Raw genomic sequence first — 20,113 nt, 5'->3', positions numbered from 1 at the left:
GGCACGCTGGAGAGGTGTGCTCTTCACAGAGGAAGCCCGGTTTGAACTGTACCTGGCAGAAGGCATGTATGGCGTCAGGTGGGCGAGCGACTTGCTTATGTCAATGTTGTTTCCGGTGGGGTTATGGCATGGGCAGGCATAAGCTACGTACAAAGAACACAATTGTATTTTATCAATGGCAATTTGAATGCACAGAGATACCGTGACGAGATCCTGTGGTAGGTTGTATGTGCCATTCATCCTCCGCGATCACCTAAAGTTTCAGCATGATAATGCTCGGCCCCATGTCGCAAGGATCTGCACACAATTCCGGGAAGCTGAAAATGTCCCAGTTCTTACCCTGCCTGCATACTCACCAGACATGACACCCATTGAGCATGTTTGGGATGATCTGGATGTGTACGACAGCGTGTTCCAGTTCCTGCCGATATTGAGCAACTTTGCACAGTCATTGAAGAGGAGTGGGACAACATTCCACAGGCCACAATCAACAGCCGGACCAACTCTGTGAAGATGATGTGTCGCGCTGCGTGAAGCACATGGTGGTCACACCAGATACTCAGTGGTTTTCTGATCCACGCTCCTACTTTTCTTTTAAGGTGTCTGTGATCAACAGATGCTTATCTGTATTCCCAGTCATGTGAAATCCATAGATTAGGGCCTAATGAATTAATTTAAATTGACTGATTTCCCTGTATGAACTGTAACTCAGTAAAATCTTTGAAATTGTTGCATGTTGCATTTCTATTTTAGCTCAGTACAAGGTACAGTATGTTAAAACATTCAGCTCACCCAACCATCAGCTCATGAGTAGGGAGAGACAGGCTTGACAGCCGGCTCGATGAGAAGCAGTAGCCTGTCTAGATGTAGTTGTACAGGGCCGTAGGGTACATTACTGTATGAGAGTGTTCCCAGGGGATGGCCAAGGGCCCTTAGGTAGTGTTCTTACCCTACAGAGAGAGCACTGTTAGGAGGAACACATGCACACACACACGTATGCATGCAGCCACACACACACACACATACAGCATATGTTTTACTGTCCTTGTGGGGACCTAAAAATGGATTTCCATTCAAAATCCTTTTTTCCCCAGCCCCTAACCTTAACCCCTTACCCCAGTTGTAACCGTAAACCTAAACCCTAAGCATAAAACAACCTTTGTCTTCATTGGGATGTGGGAAAAGTACCAAAGAGGGAAAGAGTACCTTGTTTTACTATGCTTGTGAGGACTTTTGGGGATTTCCGGTACCCAGCAGGGGTCTCTTCACAATCCCTAAGTCCAGAACAGACTATGGGAGGCACACAGTACCACATAGAGCCATGACTACATGTTACTATATTCCACGTCAGGTAACTGATGCAAGCAGTAGAATCAGATGTAAAAAATAATACAAAATACACCTTGGAACAGCAGGGACTGTGAAGACACACACACAGGCACACGCATACATATTCACGTTATTACACACGCACTCTACACACACATATACATAGATTTTGTATTGTAAATATGTGGTAGTAGAATAGTGGCCTAAGGGAACACACATATCCTTTCTGGGAAGGGAGTTCTGCTAGCGGAACACCTGGCCTACAGCCAGTGAAATTGCAGGATGCCAAATTCCTCAAACATACAAGTATTATACACCATTTTACAGAAAAACGTATTGTTAATCCAACCACAGTGTCCGATTTCAAAAAGGCTTTACGGTGAAAGCACATCATGCGATTATGTTAGGACAGCGCCTAGCCACAAAAAACCACACAGACATTTTCCAGCCAAGGAGAGGTGTCACAAAAGTCAGAAATGGCGTTAAAATTCATCAGTAACCTTTGACGATCTTCATCTGGTGGCACTCCCAGGACTCCATGTTACACAAATGTTTGTTTTGTTTGATAAAGTTAATCTTTGTCCAAAAACCTCTGTTTAAATTGACGCGTTATGTTCAGTAATGCATTGTCTCAAACAAACATCCGGTGAAATTGCAGAGAGCCAAATCAAATTACAGAAATACTCATCATAAATATTGATGAAAGATTCAAGTGTTATACATAGGCTTAAAGATAAACTTCTTGTTAATCCAGCCGCTGTGTCAGATTTCAAAAAGGCTTTACGGCGAAAGCACACCATGCGATTATGTTAGGGCAGCGCCTAGCCACAAAAACCATACAGACACTTTCCAGCCAAGGAGAGGTGTCACAAAAGTCAGAAATAGCGTTAAAATTCATCACTTACCTTTGATGATCTTCATCTGGTGGCACTCCAAGGATTCCATGTTACACAATAAATGTTTGTTTTGTTCGATAAAGTTCATCTTTTTGTCCGAAAATGTTTTTTCCCAAGTCACAGTGGGAGGAGCACACAACATAGCATCGTGTGACTCCAAGTTTGCCTCGACAAGATGGTTATTATGTCAATATTTGCTCATTAAAAGCAATTTCACAGCAATTGTTGCATAATCTATTTCACCAACAAAACCGTTATCCCACCTTGTCTACCATATTTTGCTTTGTCGACATTTGCAAAGTTTACCAACAAATTAGCTGTTTCCATTAGGCCTGTCGTGACGTTTTTTTTATCTGATTTTTTTATTGATGGAAACCAAAGATGAAAGATTAATTAAAGATACTACAGTCGTAAAAGTGTTATGTTTGGGTCAGCTAGTGTTTCACAGCCTGCCAACACCTCTCCTGCTGGGCACCAGGCAATTTCCCACTTAAACAGATTATTTAAACTAAGCAGTTCATGATATCCATAATAAATATAGATTTTCTGTGTCTGTGAATTCAAGTCAATTAAATGTAATGATGCCTTTATCTCATTCTCTCTCTCTCTCTCTCTCTCTCTCTCTCTCTCTCTCTCTCACCCCTCCCTCTCTCTCTCACACCTCTGTCTCTCACACCTATCTCTCTCTGGCCTCTCTTTCTTTCCCACCTCTTTCTCTCTATTTTCCATCTGTCTCTCTCCCATCTCTCTCTCTCTCTCCCACCTCTTTCTTTCTCTCTCTCCCTCCAGCCCATCTCTCTCTCTCCCTCCAGCCCATCTCTCTTTCTCACCTTTCTCTCGGTCTCTCTATCCCATCTCCCTCTCTCTTTCCCACCTCTTTCTCTCCCACCTCTTTCTCTCTCGCTATCTCCCACCTCTCTCTCTCCCACGCCTCTCTCTCTCACCTCTCTTCCTTTCTCCCACCTCACTCTCCTCTCTCTCCCGCCTCTTTCTCTTCCACCTCTATTTCTCTATCCCATCTCTCTTTCTGACCTCTTTCACTCTCTCCCACCTCTCTCTCTTTCTCCCCCCAAGTTAAATAGATAATAAACAAAAGTGAAATAAACACTCTCTCTCTCTCTTTCAATTCTCCCCTTTCAGTAAAGGTTGTGGTTCTTTCTCTGTCCTCAGTAATTACAGAGCTGTAGGAGGTGAACCTGCATCAGTCCGTTGTATTGCGATCTGTTGCCTTACGCACACGCACGAACGCGTACACACACTCACAGTGACTGAATTAGCAGAATGAGAGAACCTCAGACATTAAAGAGACAGGACAGCAGTACAGAGCAGCCTAGAGAGAGAATGACATTCACCAAATATCAACATGCTAGTCAGGGGGCTGTTCCAAATGGAACCCTATTCCCTATGTGGGTGATTCTACAGAAGTGGTGTAAATTGCAGTCCCAACACAAAAAAACGAATTAAGTGTCCTGTTAAGTCTCCGAACTTAGGACATTTATTTTCAATCCAAGGCAATAAGAAATATATTGTTAAATTAATATAGTACAAAGTCATTTTTTATACACATTTCTATTGAGAGGTGGCTGTCCCCAACACGGACTCCTAAACGTAAAGCAATTCATGATTTAACACTATTATTTTAATAGAACAGCTTGTTGTTCTATTATTACATTGAAAGATACTGATTTAATTAGTTATTTTGTTTATTTTTAAACATCTTTCTCAAAACTATGCTGTCCCATCTTTTGATGTAACTTCTGAAACACAAACGTTACAAGACTGTGGAATGAAGGTGCCTTAAACCACAACCCTACAAATATCACCAGGTGATGGGATTTTTAACAAGTGTCACTACCGACATCTAATATGTCAAGAAATGTGTATGGTACGGTTTTGGGACAAAAACATATGTTTGCGGGGATGACATAGCCACCCATATGTTAGCTATGGGGATTCTTTAAAGTCTAAAATAAGTCAACATTTTCCAAATCGAAACCAAAACAACTGACATCATAGAGATATATACAGTGCATTTGGAAAGTATTCAGACACCTTGACTTTTTCCACATTTTGTTACGTTACATCCTTATTCTAAAATAGATTAAATAAATAAAAACCCTCATCAATCTACACACAATACCCCATAACGATGAAGGGAAAACCATGTATTAAAAACAAAAAACAGATATCTTAAGTATTCAGACCCTTTGCTATGAGACTCTAAATTGAGTTCAGGTGTATCCCGTTTCCTTTGATAATCCTTGAGATGTTTCTACAACTTGATTGGAGCCCACCTGTTGTAAATTCAATTAATTGGACATTATTTGGAAAAGCACACACCTGTCTATATAAGGTCCCACAGTTGACAGTGCATATTTAAGCAAAAACCAAGCCATGAGGTCAAAGGATTTGTCCATAGAGCTCAGAGACAGGATTGTGTCAAGGCACTGTTGGAAGGAGAACCCAGTCTAAGGTCCTGAGCGCTCTGGAGCAGATCTTCATCAAGGATCTCTATGTACTTTGCTCCGTTCATCTTTCCCGCCATCCTGACTAGTCTCCCAGTCCCTGCCACTTCAACTATGACAGACAAAATGAGAAGAAAAAATCCAGAAAATCACATTGTAGGATTTGTAATGAATTTATTTACAAATTATGGTGGAATAAGTATTTGGTCAATAACAAAAGTTTATCTCAATACTTTGTTATATACCCTTTGTTGGCAATGACAGAGGTCAAACGTTTTCTGTAAGTCTTCACAAGGTTTTCACACACTTTTGCTGGTATTTTGGCCCATTCCTTAATGCAGATCTCCTCTAGAGCAGTGGTGTTTTGGGGCTGTTGCTGGGCAACACGGACATTCAACTCCCTCCAAAGATTTTCTATGGGGTTGAGATCTGGAGACTGGCTAGGCCACTCCAGGACCTTGAAATGCTTCTTACAAAGCCACTCCTTCGTTGCCCGGGCGGTGTGTTTGGGATCATTGTCATGCTGAAAGACCCAGCCACGTTTCATCTTCAATGCCCTTGCTGATGGAAGGAGGTTTTCACTCAAAATCTGACGATACATGGCCCCATTCATTCTTTCCTTTACACGGATCAGTCGTCCTGGTCCCTTTGCAGAAAAAAATCCCCAAAGCATGATTTTTCCACCTCCATGCTTCACTGTAGGTATGGTGTTCTTTGAATGCAACTCAGCATTCTTTGTCCCCCAAACATGACGAGTTGAGTTTTTACCAAAAAGTTATATTTTGGTTTCATCTGACCATATGACATTCTCCCAATCATCTTCTGGATCATCCAAATGGTCTCTAGCAAACTTCAGACGGGCATGTACTGGCTTAAGCAGGGGGACACGTCTGGCACTGCAGGATTTGAGTCCCTGGCGGCGTAGTGTGTTACTGATGGTAGGCTTTGTTACTTTGGTCCCAGCTCTCTGCAGGTCATTCACTAGGTCCCCCCGTGTGGTTCTGGGATTTTTGCTCACCGTTCTTGTGATCATTTTGACCCCACGGGGTGAGATCTTGCGTGGAGCCCCAGATCGAGGGAGATTATCAGTGGTCTTGTATGTCTTCCATTTCCTTGATTTCTTCAAACCAAGCTGCTTACCTATTGCAGATTCAGTCTTCCCAGCCTGGTGCAGGTCTACAATTTTGTTTCTGGTGTCCTTTGACAGCTCTTTGGTCTTGGCCATAGTGGAGTTTGGAGTGTGACTGTTTGAGGTTGTGGACAGGTGTCTTTTATACTGATAACAAGTTCAAACAGGTGCCATTAATACAGGTAACGAGTGGAGGACAGAGGAGCCTCTTAAAGAAGAAGTTACAGGTCTGTGAGAGCCAGAAATCTTGCTTGTTTGTAGGTGACCAAATACTTATTTTCCACCATAATTTGCAAATAAATTCATAAAAAATCCTACAATGTGATTTTCTGGATTTTTAAAAATCATTTTGTCTGTCATAGTTGAAGTGTACCTATGATGAAAATTAAAGGCCTCTCTTATCTTTTTAAGTGGGAGAACTTGCACAATTGGTGGCTGACTAAATACTTTTTTGTCCCACTCTACCTTTTGACTATTTGATGTTGTCTATTGGAGGTACTTTAGTATTGCCAGCCTAATCTCGGGAGTTGATAGGCTTGAAGTCATAAATAGCGCAATACAAATGTCTTAGCCGTGTCTGAATCCTGGCCTCTGAAAACCAGCAAAAACCCTGAAATCTCCATCCCTAACTATAACATTTTCCGCCAAGATAGAACTTCCAAAGGGGGCGGTGTTGCAATCTACCGCAAAGATAGCCTGCAGAGTTTTGTCTTACTATCCAGGTCTGTACCCAAACAATTCAAGCTTCTACTTCTAAAAATTCACCTTTCCAGAAACAAGTCTCTCACTGTTACCACCGATTAAATCCACTATAATTGAGAATTTCAAAAAGCATTTCTCCACGGCTGGCCATGCTTTCCACCTGGCTACCTCTACCCCGGTCAACTCCCCGGCACCCTCCACAGCAACCCGCCAAAGCCCTGTCCATTTCTCCTTCACCCAAATCCAGATAGCTGATGTTCTGAAAGAGCTGCAAAATCTGGACCCCTACGTATCAGCAGGGCTAGACAATCTGGACCCTCTCTTTCTAAAATGATCTGCCGAAATTGTTGCATGCCCTATTACTAGCCTGTTCAACCTCTCTCTTTCGTATCATCTGAGATTCCCAAAGATTGGAAAGCTGCCATGGTCATCCCCCTCTTCAAAGGGGGTGACACTCTAGACCCAAACCGCTACAAACCTATATCTATCCTACCCTGTCTTTTTAAGGTCTTCGAAAGCCAAGTTAACAAACAGATTACCTACCATTTCGAATCCCACCGTACCTTCTCCGCTATGCAATCTGGTTTAAGAGCTGGTCATGGGTGCACCTCAGCCACGCTCAAGGTCCTAAGCAACATCATAACCGCCATCGATAAGAGACATTACTGTGCAGCCGTATTCATCGACCTGGCCAAGTTTTTCGACTCTGTCAATCACCACATTCTTATTGGCAGACTCAACAGCCTTGGTTTCTCAAATGATTGCTTCGCCTTGTTTACCAACTACTTCTCTGATAGAATTCAGTGTGTCAAATCGGAGGGCCTGTTGTCCGGACCTATGGCAGTCTCTATGGGGGTGCCACAGGGTTCAATTCTCGGGACGACATTCTTCTCTGTATACATCAATGATGTTGCGCTTGCTGCTGTTGATTCTCTGATCTACCTCTACGCAGACGACACCATTCTGTATACTTCTGGCCCCTCTTTGGACTCTTTGTTAACTAACCTCCAGACGAGCTTCAATGCTGTACAACTCTCCTTCCGTGGCCTCCAACTGCCCTTAAATGCAAGTAAAACTAAATGTATGCTATTCAATCGATCACTGTCCGCACCTGCCCGCCCGTCCAGCATCACTACTCTGGACGGCTCTGACTTAGAGTACTTGGACAACTACAAATACCTAGGTGTCTGGTTAGACTGTCAACTCTCTTCCCAGACTCACATTAAGCATCTCCAATCCAAAATTAAATCTATAATCGGCTTCCTATATCGCAACAAAGCATCCTTCACTCATGCTGCCAAACATACCCTCGTAAAACAGACCATCCTACCGATCCTCGACTTCGGCGATGTCATCTATAAAATAGCCTCCAACACTCTACTCAACAAATTGGATGCAGTTTATCACAGTGCCATCCGTTTTGTCACCAAAGCCCCATACACTACCCACCACTGCGACCTTTACGCTCTCGTTGGTTGGCCCTCACTTTATACTCGTCGCCAAACCCACTGGCTACAGGTGATCTAAATGGCTCTGCTAGGTAAAGCCCCACCTTATCTCAGCTCACTGGTCACCATAGCAGCACCCACTCGTAGCACGCACTCCAGCAGGTATATCTCACTGGTCACCCCCAAAGCCAATTCCTCATTTGATCGCCTTTCCTTCCAGTTCTCTGCTGCCAATGACTGGAACAAACTGCAAAAATCACTGAAGCTGGAGACTCATATCTCCCTCACTAACTTTAAACACCAGCTGTCAGAGCAGCTCACAGATCACTGCACCTGTACATAGGCATCTGCTCATCTATCTATCTCATCCCCATACTGTATTTATTTATCTATCTTGCTCCTTTGCACCCCAGTATCTCTACTTACACATTCATCTTCTGCACATCTACCATTACAGTGTTTAATGGGTATATTGTAATTACTTCGCCACCATTGCCTATTTATTGCCTTACCTCCCTTATCTTACCTCATTTGCACTCACTGTATGTAGACTTTTTTGTTTTCTTTTTTCTACTGTATTATTGACTGTATGTTTTGTCTATTCCATGTGTAAGTCTGTGTTGTTGTATGTGTCAAATTGCTATGCTTTATCTTGCAATTGAGATCTTGTTCTCAACTAGCCTACCTGGTTAAATAAAGGTGGGGGGGGGGGATGCAGGACAGTGCTGTTTGAATGAATGCTTACGAGTCTGCTGCTGCCTACCACCGCTCAGTCAGACTGCTCTATCAAATTATAGACTTATTTATAATATAATAACACAGAAATACGAGCCTTAGGTCATTAATATGGTCATATCCGGAAACTATCATTTCGAAAACAAAACGTCTATTCTTTCAGTGAAATACGGAACCATTACGAATTTTATCTAACGGGTGGCAACCATAAGTCAAAATGTTGCTGTTACAATGCACAACCTTCAATGTTTTGTCATAATTATGTAAAATTCTGGCAAATTAGTTTGCAAACTGTTGCATATACCCTGACTCTGCGTGCAATGAACGCAAGAGAAGTGACACAATTTCCCTAGTTAATATTGCCTGCTAAAATGAATTTCTTTTAACTAAATATGCAGGTTTAAAAATATATACTTCTGTGTATTAATATTAAGAAAGGCATTGGTGTTTATGGTTAGGTACATTCGCTCAACGATTGTACTCTTTTAGAAAATGCGCTTTTGTTAAATCATCCCCCGTTTGGTGAAGTTGGCTTTCTTCCTTAGGAAGAAATGATCTTCACACAGTTCGCAACGAGCCAGGCGGCCCAAACTGCTGCATATACCCTGACTCTGTTGCACAGAATGCAAGAGAAGTGACACAATTTCCCGAGTTAAAAGAAATTCATGTTAGCAGACAACCTTAACTAAATATGCAGGTTTAAAAATATATACTTGTGTTTTGATTTTAAGAAAGGCGTTGATGTTTATGGTTAGGTACACATTGTTGCAACGACAGTGCTTTTTTCGCAAATGCGTTTGTTAAATCACCCGTTTGGCGAAGTAGGCTGTGATTCAATGATAAATTAACAGGCACCGCATCGATTATATGCAACGCAGGACAAGCTAGATAAACTAGTAATATTATCAACCATGTGTAGTTAACTAGTGATTATGTTAACCTCTTAGTCCGCCCCATCCCGCATGCGGTATCGTTACTACAGCCTCAAGCTCATTAGCATAACGCAACGTTAGCGATTTTTAAAAATCGCAAATGAAACGAAATAAATATGCCTGTTCTCAAGCTTATCCTTTTCTTAACAATCCTGTCGTCTCAGATTTTCAAAATATGCTTTAGAACCAGAGAAAATCACTAATTTGTGTAAGAGTGGTGATAGCTAGCTTAGCGTTAGCATTAGCATTTAGCACGCAACATATTCACAAAAACCAGCCAAGGAATCAAATAAAATAATTTACCTTTGAAGAACTTCAGATGTTTCAATGAGGAGACTCTCAGTTACATAGCAGATGTCCAGTTTTTCCTGAAAGATTCTTGTGTAGGACACATCGTTCCCTTTTGTTACTATGCATATGGCTACCGAAACTAACCGAAAATTCAGTCACCTACATGTCGAACTTTTTTCCGAATTAACTCCATAATATCGACTGAAACATGGAAAACGTTGTTTGAATCAATCCTGAAGGTGGTTTGTCATATTTCTCTCCATTGAAAGCACCGTCCTTGTAGCCTGGTTTGTTCTGAGATTTGAATGGAAAAATACCGGGACCTGACTTTTGCGCACCAATTGCCACGCAGACACCTAGCGGGACACCTGGTAAATGTAGTCTCTTATGGTCAATCTTCCAATGATATGCCTACAAATACGTCACAATGCTGCAGAGACCTTGGGGAAACAAGAGAAAGAGTCCGTTCATTCCTGTCGCATTCACAGCCATATAAGGCGATCATGGAAAACGTAGCCTCAGAAATCCTGTGCATTTCCTGGTCGGTCATACATCTTGGTTTTGCCCGAAACATTTGTTCTAAGGGACTCACAGTGAAAATCTTTGCATTTCTGGAAACGTAAGACTGTCTTCTTTCCAAAGCTATCAATTCCAAGCATATTCGAGCATATTTTCGTGACAAAATATTGCGCTTAAAACGGGCACGTCTTTTTATCCAAAAATGAAATACTGCCCCTATAGGACTAACAGGTTAAGATTGATTGTTTTTAGCCATTCCGATTGGTCGGTCGACCTCTACTGTGGATACAGATACTTTTGTACCCGTGTCCTCCAGCATCTTCACAACGTCCTTTGTTTTTGTTCTGCGATTGATTTGCACTTTTCACACCAAAGTACGTTCATCTCTAGGAGACAGAACGCGTCTCCTTTCTGAGCGGTATGACGGCAGCGTGGTCGCATGGTGTTTATACTTGCGTACTATTGTTTGTACAGATGAACGTGATACCTTCAGGCATTTGGAAATTGCTCCCAAGGATGAACCAGAGTTGTGGAGGTCTACAGTTATTTTTCTGAGTTCTTGGCTGATTTCTTTTGATTTTCCCATGATGTCAAGCAAAGAGGCACTGCGTTTGATGGTAGGCCTTGAAATACATCCACAGATACACCTCTAATTGACTCAAATGATGTCAATTACCCTGTCAGAAGCTTCTAAAGCCGTGACATTTTCTGGAATTTTCCAAGCTGTTTAAAAGCACAGTCTACTTAGTGTATGTTAACTTCTGACCCACTGGAATTGTGATACAGTGAATTATAAGTGAAATAATCTGAAATAGTCTGTAAACAATTGTTGGAAAAATTACTTGTGTCATGCACAAAGTAGATTTCCTAACCAACTTGCCAAAACTATAGTTTGTTAACAAGAAATTTGTGGAGTGGTTGTGGAGTGGTTGACTCAAGTCCACTCAAGTTTCTTCAACTCTCTTTTGACTGTGATTAGAGCGATGTTGATGTTGTGCGGCGATGCCAGAAGATTCCAGATTGCCTTTGCCGATCGTACATCGTCTTCAACCATCAGTGAGTCGATAGCTTGAATAGTCTCGCTGGAAATGGAATACAATGTAAAATGTGCAGCATACAGTAAAGACCACCAGTCGATTTATTTAAGCATTATTTTTAGCATTATTAGGCCTACTTTACAGTGTTGTAGCCTACTGTGCCTGTTCATTTTCCAGGGCTTTTGTGTACGGCGTAACACAGGCAAATAGCACTGTCCGTGAACATAATCCCCATGTCTAACAGTATTTTACCAGCATGTTTAATTATTCAAGGCTCCTTTCTGTTCTCTGTGCTGGAGTTCTTTTTTAGAATACAAAAGAAGCCATGCACCCTTGATGGGCTATCAGCAGGAAAATAGACGCTTACCGAGTCCACCAAATGCGTTCATTTTTTTTCTGGATGGATCCATAATGAATTATTATAGGAATAAATATCACTGAATGACAGAAATATTGGATTAAAGTCCGTTAATGAAGGCAACAAACTGTTGCTTACTGGACCACCCAAATTCATCCAATTGTTATAATAGGATTTGAAGCAGTAGCATACCCGTGTGTGTTCAACTATTTCAGCACCGTTTCGCGCTGCTCTGAGAAAAGCATGGAGACTGGTCTTGATAAATCAATGAGATTTTTATTTTCACTGAATCTCCATTTGGGTATTTGTTAGCCTATAATTAGGGTGTGGACATGTTAGGATTATTTTGCTTCATCATTGGCAGTCCGACGGACGAATCTGGATTTGGTGGATGCCAGGAGAATGTTACTAGCCTGAATGCATAGTGACTAACTGTAAAGTTAGGTGGAGGAGGAATAATTTTCTGGGGCTGTCTTTCATGGTTCGATCTAGGCCCCTTAGTTCCAGTGAAGTTACGCTACAGTATACAATGGCATTCTAGACGATTCTGTGCGTCCAACTATGTGGCAACAGTTTGGGGAAGGCCCTTTCCTGGTCCAAACAGAAATGGTTTGTCAAGATCGGTGTGGAAGAACTTGACTGACTTGCACAGAGCCCTGACCTCAACCCCATCAAACACCTTTGGGAGGAATTGGAACACCATCTGCAAGCCAGGTGTAATCGCCCAATATCAGTGGCCGACATTGCTAATGCTCTTCAGGCTGAAGAGTTTACTCTACTTGAGTTTCTTACAATTTAAAAAAGGGCCAATGGACTCTTGATGTCTTGGTCTTGAGACCACACAAGACCACATACATTTGGTTTTAACTTGTCATGGTCTCAACTCACTGGGTCTTGGACTGAATCTTGGGACCAATGTCCCGGTATAAGTCTTGGCTCGTGGATATTACCTTAGCCTTTAAAGGCAGCTCAATTTGAATAAGACAATGCATTATGACAGCGATGGGAAACTCCAGTCCTCAAGGGCCTGATTGGTGTTTTGCTCCAGCTAACACACCTGACTCCAATAATCACCTAATCATGATTTTCAGATTAGAATGCAATTAGTTTAATCAGCTGTGTTTGATAGGGAAAAAGTGTGACACCACTCCGGCCCCGAGGACTGGAGTTGCCCATCCCTGCGCTATGATCATTGGCTGATCAATCTCAACCTATAGGAATCTCCACCTAGTTGACTACTTTTAAATGCTGGATGCCATCAATGACCATGTCTTTTCTAAAATGAGTTATATTCATCTAGAGTCCTCCATTTATCACTATGATTGATACTTGACACCAAAACACCTGTTATCTTGCCAAAATAAAGATAGATAACGTAATCATTTAAACATCTAACAACATAATTCAGTCAGTCAACAAGTTTCAGATTCATACAATCAACGTTTTACATTTTACAGAGAACTATTATAGAGATACATTTTCTCTAAATTAAATGTAAATGTTTTGAAATCAGGCTAAAAACCGTGCTTTTAGTTATTTTGTATTTTTATGTATGCAAATTCTATTTCTACAATTAATCTGTAATAGAAAGTTAATGAAAATGGTCACTACTGTGCATTGTTTTACCTTTATTGCACCTTTTCCACTATGTTTCCGTAGTAACTCATGTTGTGGGGTGTTAAGGAATTCAGGTAAGTATTTCAAATATGCAATACAAACAAAGTGTGTGAGTAGTATAATGTATACGTGACATACAGTACGTTGGAAGACGTGTGCTGAAAGTTAGTTTGGTGAAAAAAATCTAATAAAAATGGAACACCCAATTTGCACCACTTCTGTATAATGACCCATAACGGTGCAATACTTTTGACCAGGGCCCATAGGGTATAGAATGCACAAAAAAACGACATATGAGAATGACATCCTCCTTATTGATTCAGTGGAGTGTGTCTTATGGGCAGGCTTATTTCTGACCCTGGTATACAGTGAGCGATGCATGTAATTGCTTTATAATGTAAATTATAATGGATTTAATTGAAAGGGAATTTTAAGTGCTCAAAGTGGTTTATTATTGAACAGCATAGGGACACTTGGGGTATTAAATATCCCTCCCTCTCACTTCAGAATGCAGAGGTAGCACTATACCTCCACTGGGACAGACAGACAGACAGATGGACAACATTACCTATGGGCTGTTTTAGTATGCACACCTAGCTCTACCTTTAGCTGTAACAGATGGACAGACGGACAACACCTGTTTAGGTATGCTCCTGCTGTAGCTCTGCACTCTGCACTGTTTCGACAGACAAACAGGTGGAGGCTGTAATGCAAGCTGTACACTTAACATTTTCTAAAGCATTCATTGTGAGGGAACTATGACCATGAAGAAATGTTCGCTCCTAGGACAAAAGGGTAGGGTCTTTATAAAACAGCACAAGTTAAGAACATGTGCAGACCTCACAGGAGCCCTGGTTTTTGACGCAGTACCATGAACATTAGGACATTGTTCTTATTCTTGTTAGAACCACTCCATTAGGAGGTACACAAGAGCCGGCCCTGGCTGCTAGTTGCTGCTGACGCCATCTTAACTAGCCATACTCTGAATCGTCTTACCCCGGGAGAAGAATACACCATATTCCACTCCAGAGAGCTTCAAGGCTATGCAAGGAGAAAGAACATGGGAGAAAGAGCGAGGGAAAGAAAGAGAGCGACAGATATTTTGACCTATGTGCATGTGCCCTGCAGGCATTCCCGGAGTACAACCGCCTAGACTTTTATAAATAGAACATTTTGATCTCTTTCTATAATGTATTATCTGTGTTGTTAGGTTATTTATTACTTCCAGTTTCACATCAGACTGCGCAGGGACGGACATGTAGCCGACAGCGATGTGAGAGGGCATTGAGGTTTGGATGATTTCAGAGTCACGACTGTCTCGTGTGTGTGTGTGTGTGTGTGTGTGTGTGTGTGTGTGTGTGTGTGTGTGTGTGTGTGTGTGTGTGATGCTTACAGCTCCCACTCTTCTCATGTAGTGGTTTGATGAGCAATAGTCTCATTTTAGAGCTGGCAGGAGACACATAATCTGTCCTTACAAAGAGAACACAGCACATCCATTATACTGCTGCTCAAACACACTGGTACAACACAGCACACTGAAACACATCAGAGAAGGCACTGGAATAAAACAGTCGTAATCTGGGTGGTTCGAGCCCTGAAATCTGATTGGCTGACAGCCATGGTAAATCAGACCACATACCACGTATGACAAAACAATTATTTTTACTGCTCTAATTATGTTGGTAAACAGTATATAATAGCAGTAAGGCACCTCTGGGTTTGTGAGATATGGCCAATATAGCACGGCGCGTTGCGTCGTTCTTAAGAGCAGCTCTTAGCTGTGGTATATTGACCATATACTACACAGCCTCTGGCCTTATTGCTTAAATAGAAGAGAGGTGAATATAATGGGATATAATTAAATTGAACGTCGTTGTCCATCTTCTAATAGAAATCCCTGTTTCGATAAGTAAGGTTGTGTCTTTTCTGTTTATTAAAATCAGCGCACAGCTAAAATGATAGTCATTTTCCCTTAGCATTCTGCCACGTTGTTACGACAACAGAGCATTTACCCCCTGCCACCAGTGCATTAGTTCATGATTGTTTCTTGGAAAATGTCTCTCTTCAATTGGAAGATGTGTTTGTGTAATGAATTGTTTCTTGGAATATGTTCTTTAATTGAAATACTGTATAGTGTACAGTGACGTCGTCAGCAATAACTGAATACAAGGAAACTAGTTTGTTCTATAGCCATATAAAACCTTAGAAACCCTTGAGCTTACTCAGTAAACCTACATTCGAAAAGTATTCAGACCCCTTGACTTTTTCCACATTTTGTTATGTTACAGCCTTATTCTAAAATGTATTAAATTGTTTCCCCCCTCATCAATCTACACACAATACACCATAATGACAAAGCGAAAACAGGTTTTTAGACACTTTTGCAAATTTATACAAATAAAAAAACTGACATTTACTTAACTATTCAGACTCTTTACAGCATCGGGTCTTCTTGGTTATGATGCTACAAGCTTGGCACACCTGTATTTGGGGAGTTTCTCCTATTCTTCTCTGCAGATCCTCTCAATCTCTGTCAGGTTGGATGGGGAGCATCGTTGCACAGCTGTTTTCAGCTCTCTCTAGAGATGTTCGATCGATTTCAAGACCTGGCTCTGCCTGGGCCACTCACGTTGTTTTGGCTGTTTGCTAAGGGTCATTGACCTGTAGGAAGGTGAACCTTTACCCCAGTCTGAGGTCCTGAGCGCTCTGGAGCAGGTTTTCATCAATGATCTGTCAAGGTGTGAGTGTAGCTGGTGCATAGGAAGTTAGGTGCAGGAGAGCAGAGATGAGTGGACAAGGCACTACTGAGGCAATAAATGAATAGAACGCAACCGCGTCACAAAACAAATGCCCTCAGAACAAGTGAGGAAGCACTAAGTACAAAATAACAAAGTACAGGCTGTCAAAAAGCACGGGTGTAAAATATAACCCGGCGCAAACCAGCAGGAAGAGTGCCAACCTGACAATAAACAATTACACACACAGACATGGGGGAACAGAGGGTTAAATACACGACAAGTAATGAGGGAAATGTAATGAGAGGAACTGACTTCGGCGGATGTCGTGACAGGATGTCTCTGTACTTTTCTCCGTTCATCTTTCCCTCGATCCTGACTAGTCTCCCAGTCCCTGCCGCTGAAAAACATCCCCACAGCATGATGCTGCCATCACCATGCTTCACCGTAGGGATGGTGCCAGGATTCCTCCAGACTTGACATTTGAGGACAAAGAGTTCAATCTTGGTTTCATCAGACCTTTAGGTGCCTTTTGGAAAACGCCAGCCCACATGCTCCTTTTACTGAGGAGTGGCTTCTGTCTGGCCACTCTACCATAAAGGCCTGATTTGGTGGAGTGCTGCAGAGATGGTTGTCCTTCTGGAAGGTTCTCCCATCTCCACAGAGGAACTCTGGAGCTCTGTCAGAGTGACCATTGGGTTCTTGTTCACCTCCATGACCGAGGCCCTTCTCCCGCGATTGCTCAGTTTGGCCGGGCGTCCAGCTCTAGGAAAAGTCTTGGTGGTTCCAAACTTCTTCCATTTAAGAATGATGGAGGCCCCTGTGTTCTTGGGGACCTTCAATGCTGCAGAAATGTTTTGGTACCCTCCCCCAGATCTGTGCCCCGACACAATCCTGTCTCAGAGCTCTACGGACAATTAATTTGACCTCCTGACTTGGTTTTTGCTCTGACATGCACTGTCAACTGTGGGACCTTTCCAAATTATGTCCGTTCAATTGAATTTAACCACAGCTGGTCTCTGATCAATGGAAACAGGATGCACCTGAGCTCAATTTCGTGTCTCATAGCGAAGGGTTTGAATACTTATGTAAATAAGGTATTTCTGTTTAGAATTGTTTTATTTATTTCGAAGACCTGTTTTCAATTTGTCATTATGAGGTATTGTGTGTAGATTGATGAGAATAAGGCTGTAACATAACAAAATGTGGAAAATGGAAAGGGGTCTGAATACTTTCTGAATGCACTGTATATATAAAGCGTGTGGACACCCCTTCAAATTAGTGGATTTGGCTATTTCATCCACACCCGTTTCTGACAGGTATATAAAATCGAGCACTCCGCCATGCATTCTCTATAGACAAACATTGACAGTAGAATGGCCTTACTGAAGACCTCGTGACGTTCAACATGGCATTGTCATAGGATGCCACCTTTCCAACAAGTCAGTTTTACAAATTTTTGCTCTGCTAGAGCTGCCCTGGTCAATTATCGGTGCTCTTATTGTGAAGTGGAAACGTTTAGGAGCAACAACCGCTAAGCAGCTCATAGGTGCTGAAGCGTGTAGTGCGTAAAAATAGTCTGTCCTTGGTTGCAACACTCACTACTGAGTTCCAAACTGCCTCTGGAGCAACGTCAGCACATTAACTGTTTGTCGGGAGCTTAATGAAATGGGTTTCCATGGCCACACAAGCCTAATATCACCATGCGCATTGCCAAGCGTCAGCTGGAGAGATGTAAAGCTCGCCACCATTGGATTCTCTGGAGTGATGAATCACACTAGACCATCTAGCAGTCTGACAAACTAATCTAGGTTTGGCCTAAATGCATAGGCCAACTGTAAAGTTCAGTGGAATAATGGTCTGAGAATGTTTTTCATGATTCGTTCTAGGCCCCTTCGTTCCAGTGAAGAGAAATCTTAACGCTACAGCATACAATGACATTGTAGACGATTCTGTGCTTCCAACTTTGTTGCAACAGTTTGGGGAAGGCCCTTTCCTGTTTCAGCATGACAATTCCCTCGTGCACAAAGCGAGGTCCATACAGAAATGGTTTATAGAAGAACTTGACTGGCCTGCACAGAGCCCTGACCTCAGCCCCATCGAACGCCTTTAGGATGAATTGGAACGCTGACTGCGATCCGTTCCTAATAGCCCAACATCAGTGCCCGACCTCACTAATGCTCTAGTGGCTGAATGGAAGCAAGTCCCCGCATCGATGTTCCAACAGATAGTAGAAAGCCTACCCAGAAAAGTAGGGGCCAACTCCATATTAATGCCCATGATATTGGAATGAGATGTTCGGTGAGCACATACTTTTGGCCACATAGTGTAAAACCAGTTAATATTGTATGAAGGTCATCTGAAGAGAATAATATCTACATCCTACGTTTCACTTCATGGGACCACGTTGGAAACGAGGGGATTTGCTTGACCGTGTTATCCCCTGGTTTGTACTCAGTGAATCCTTTTCCAATCAATCAACTCCTCTTTTTCTTAATTCGTCCATTCTCTGCGGAAGTTGTCCACATATGTCCTGCTTTCCCAACACAGTTTTAGTTCAGTGAGATGCATACTGTTTTACTATTTAACCTTTACCACGTAGCCTTTACATCTGGTCTTTCCAGGAAAACTAAGGGAAATGAAGGGTGGGGGCACTATTTGCTATTTGCTAAATATTGATCCACTTTAATGAGACAATTTATGTAGAATGGAATTTCCCATGAATTGATGTTGTATTATGCATTCGTAGCTCCGTGCTCAAACATACAAAATTATTATCTTCTCTTTTTATCCTCTACAGAGTCTTGGATCAACAGGCAGATACGAGACCAGGAAGAAGTAAGTGTCCTCTCGTTTCTTGTGTCTCGCTGTCTGGCAGCTGCACAATTGGGGTTGCAGATAGAGGATTTGTCCCAAATGGCACCCTTTTCCCTACATAGTGCACTACTTCTGACCAGAGCCCTATAGTCATGGTCAAAGGTAGTCCACTATAAAGGTAATGGGGTGCTATTTGGGACGCAAACTTTGCATGTCATTATCGGAGCAGTCTTTGGTAATTACAGTAGTGAGATTTGTAAAGAAAAATCAGGAGTTGATTATAGTTGTCTATTTTACCCCCGTTCTAAGCACTTTGTGCATCTGGAAAAGCAGTATATAAATCCAATCAGTTATTTTTGTAAATAGTCTGCAGCTCAACAAGTTTATTAACAAATCTCTTCATTCAAAGCATTAGCTTTCAGCTAATTTGTTTCTAGTTTATCCTCCGCTCACCTTTTCTCTATGTCCCCACTGCAGAGTGTACAATATTTTATAAGAATTAATAAATAGCTTAAGCCACGTTCTAGCAATAATGAACCTCTTCTAAGACCTTTCGGGCTCACTGCTCTGAGCCAATAGGGGCTCTCTGATGGAGAGTGTGTAAGAGATCTCTTGATTGGATAACATGATGCGACCAACCTGTTGTGGATAGTGAATTGCTCAGTATAATATTTTTTTTTAGTCTTTTGCATATTTTAGTTAATTCCCAGTAACTATAATTGCTATTTTGTTCATTGCACTACATTGATTAGTATTACACTGCACATTTACAGCTTTGGCATTTGCGAGTTAATTAGCCAATCCAACAGCACTTACTGTATAGTTTAAGCTGGATAGCAGTGGCCTTGGCGGCTTAGTGGCCTTTACCTGGGTCATGTTGATGGAATATTATTATACTGTGTTGTGATGCCCAAGGGCTTCCATAGTCATGGAGATTAATGTGCGTATTATCAGTGTCCTTGGATCTGGGATCCATAGTTAGGGGGAGGGGGCGTGTCTGTGTGCACGTGTGCAACCATACTGTCCTTATACTGCAACAATAATTGGGCAAAAGATCAGCATTGGGCGGAAGACAGTCAAACAATAGGTGACCAGACATTCAA

At 41.9% G+C, this 20,113-nt stretch overlaps 1 protein-coding gene across 1 annotated transcript in view; it reads left to right on the top strand.

Annotated features, from left to right (window-relative positions):
- Positions 1 to 20,113, top strand: part of ankfn1a (ankyrin repeat and fibronectin type III domain containing 1a) — a 243,850-nt gene that overhangs the window by 66,037 nt on the left and 157,700 nt on the right. The window contains exon 6 of the mRNA XM_065012544.1: positions 18,994 to 19,031. Coding sequence (XP_064868616.1) covers positions 18,994 to 19,031 — 38 coding nt within the window. The remainder of the gene's footprint in view (positions 1 to 18,993; positions 19,032 to 20,113) is intronic.

This window comes from Oncorhynchus nerka, linkage group LG28 (genome assembly GCF_034236695.1).
Source record: "Oncorhynchus nerka isolate Pitt River linkage group LG28, Oner_Uvic_2.0, whole genome shotgun sequence".
Lineage (NCBI taxonomy): Eukaryota > Metazoa > Chordata > Actinopteri > Salmoniformes > Salmonidae > Oncorhynchus > Oncorhynchus nerka.
The sequence above is the reverse complement of the archived record's forward strand: the minus strand, read 5'-3'. Positions and strand labels throughout refer to the sequence as shown.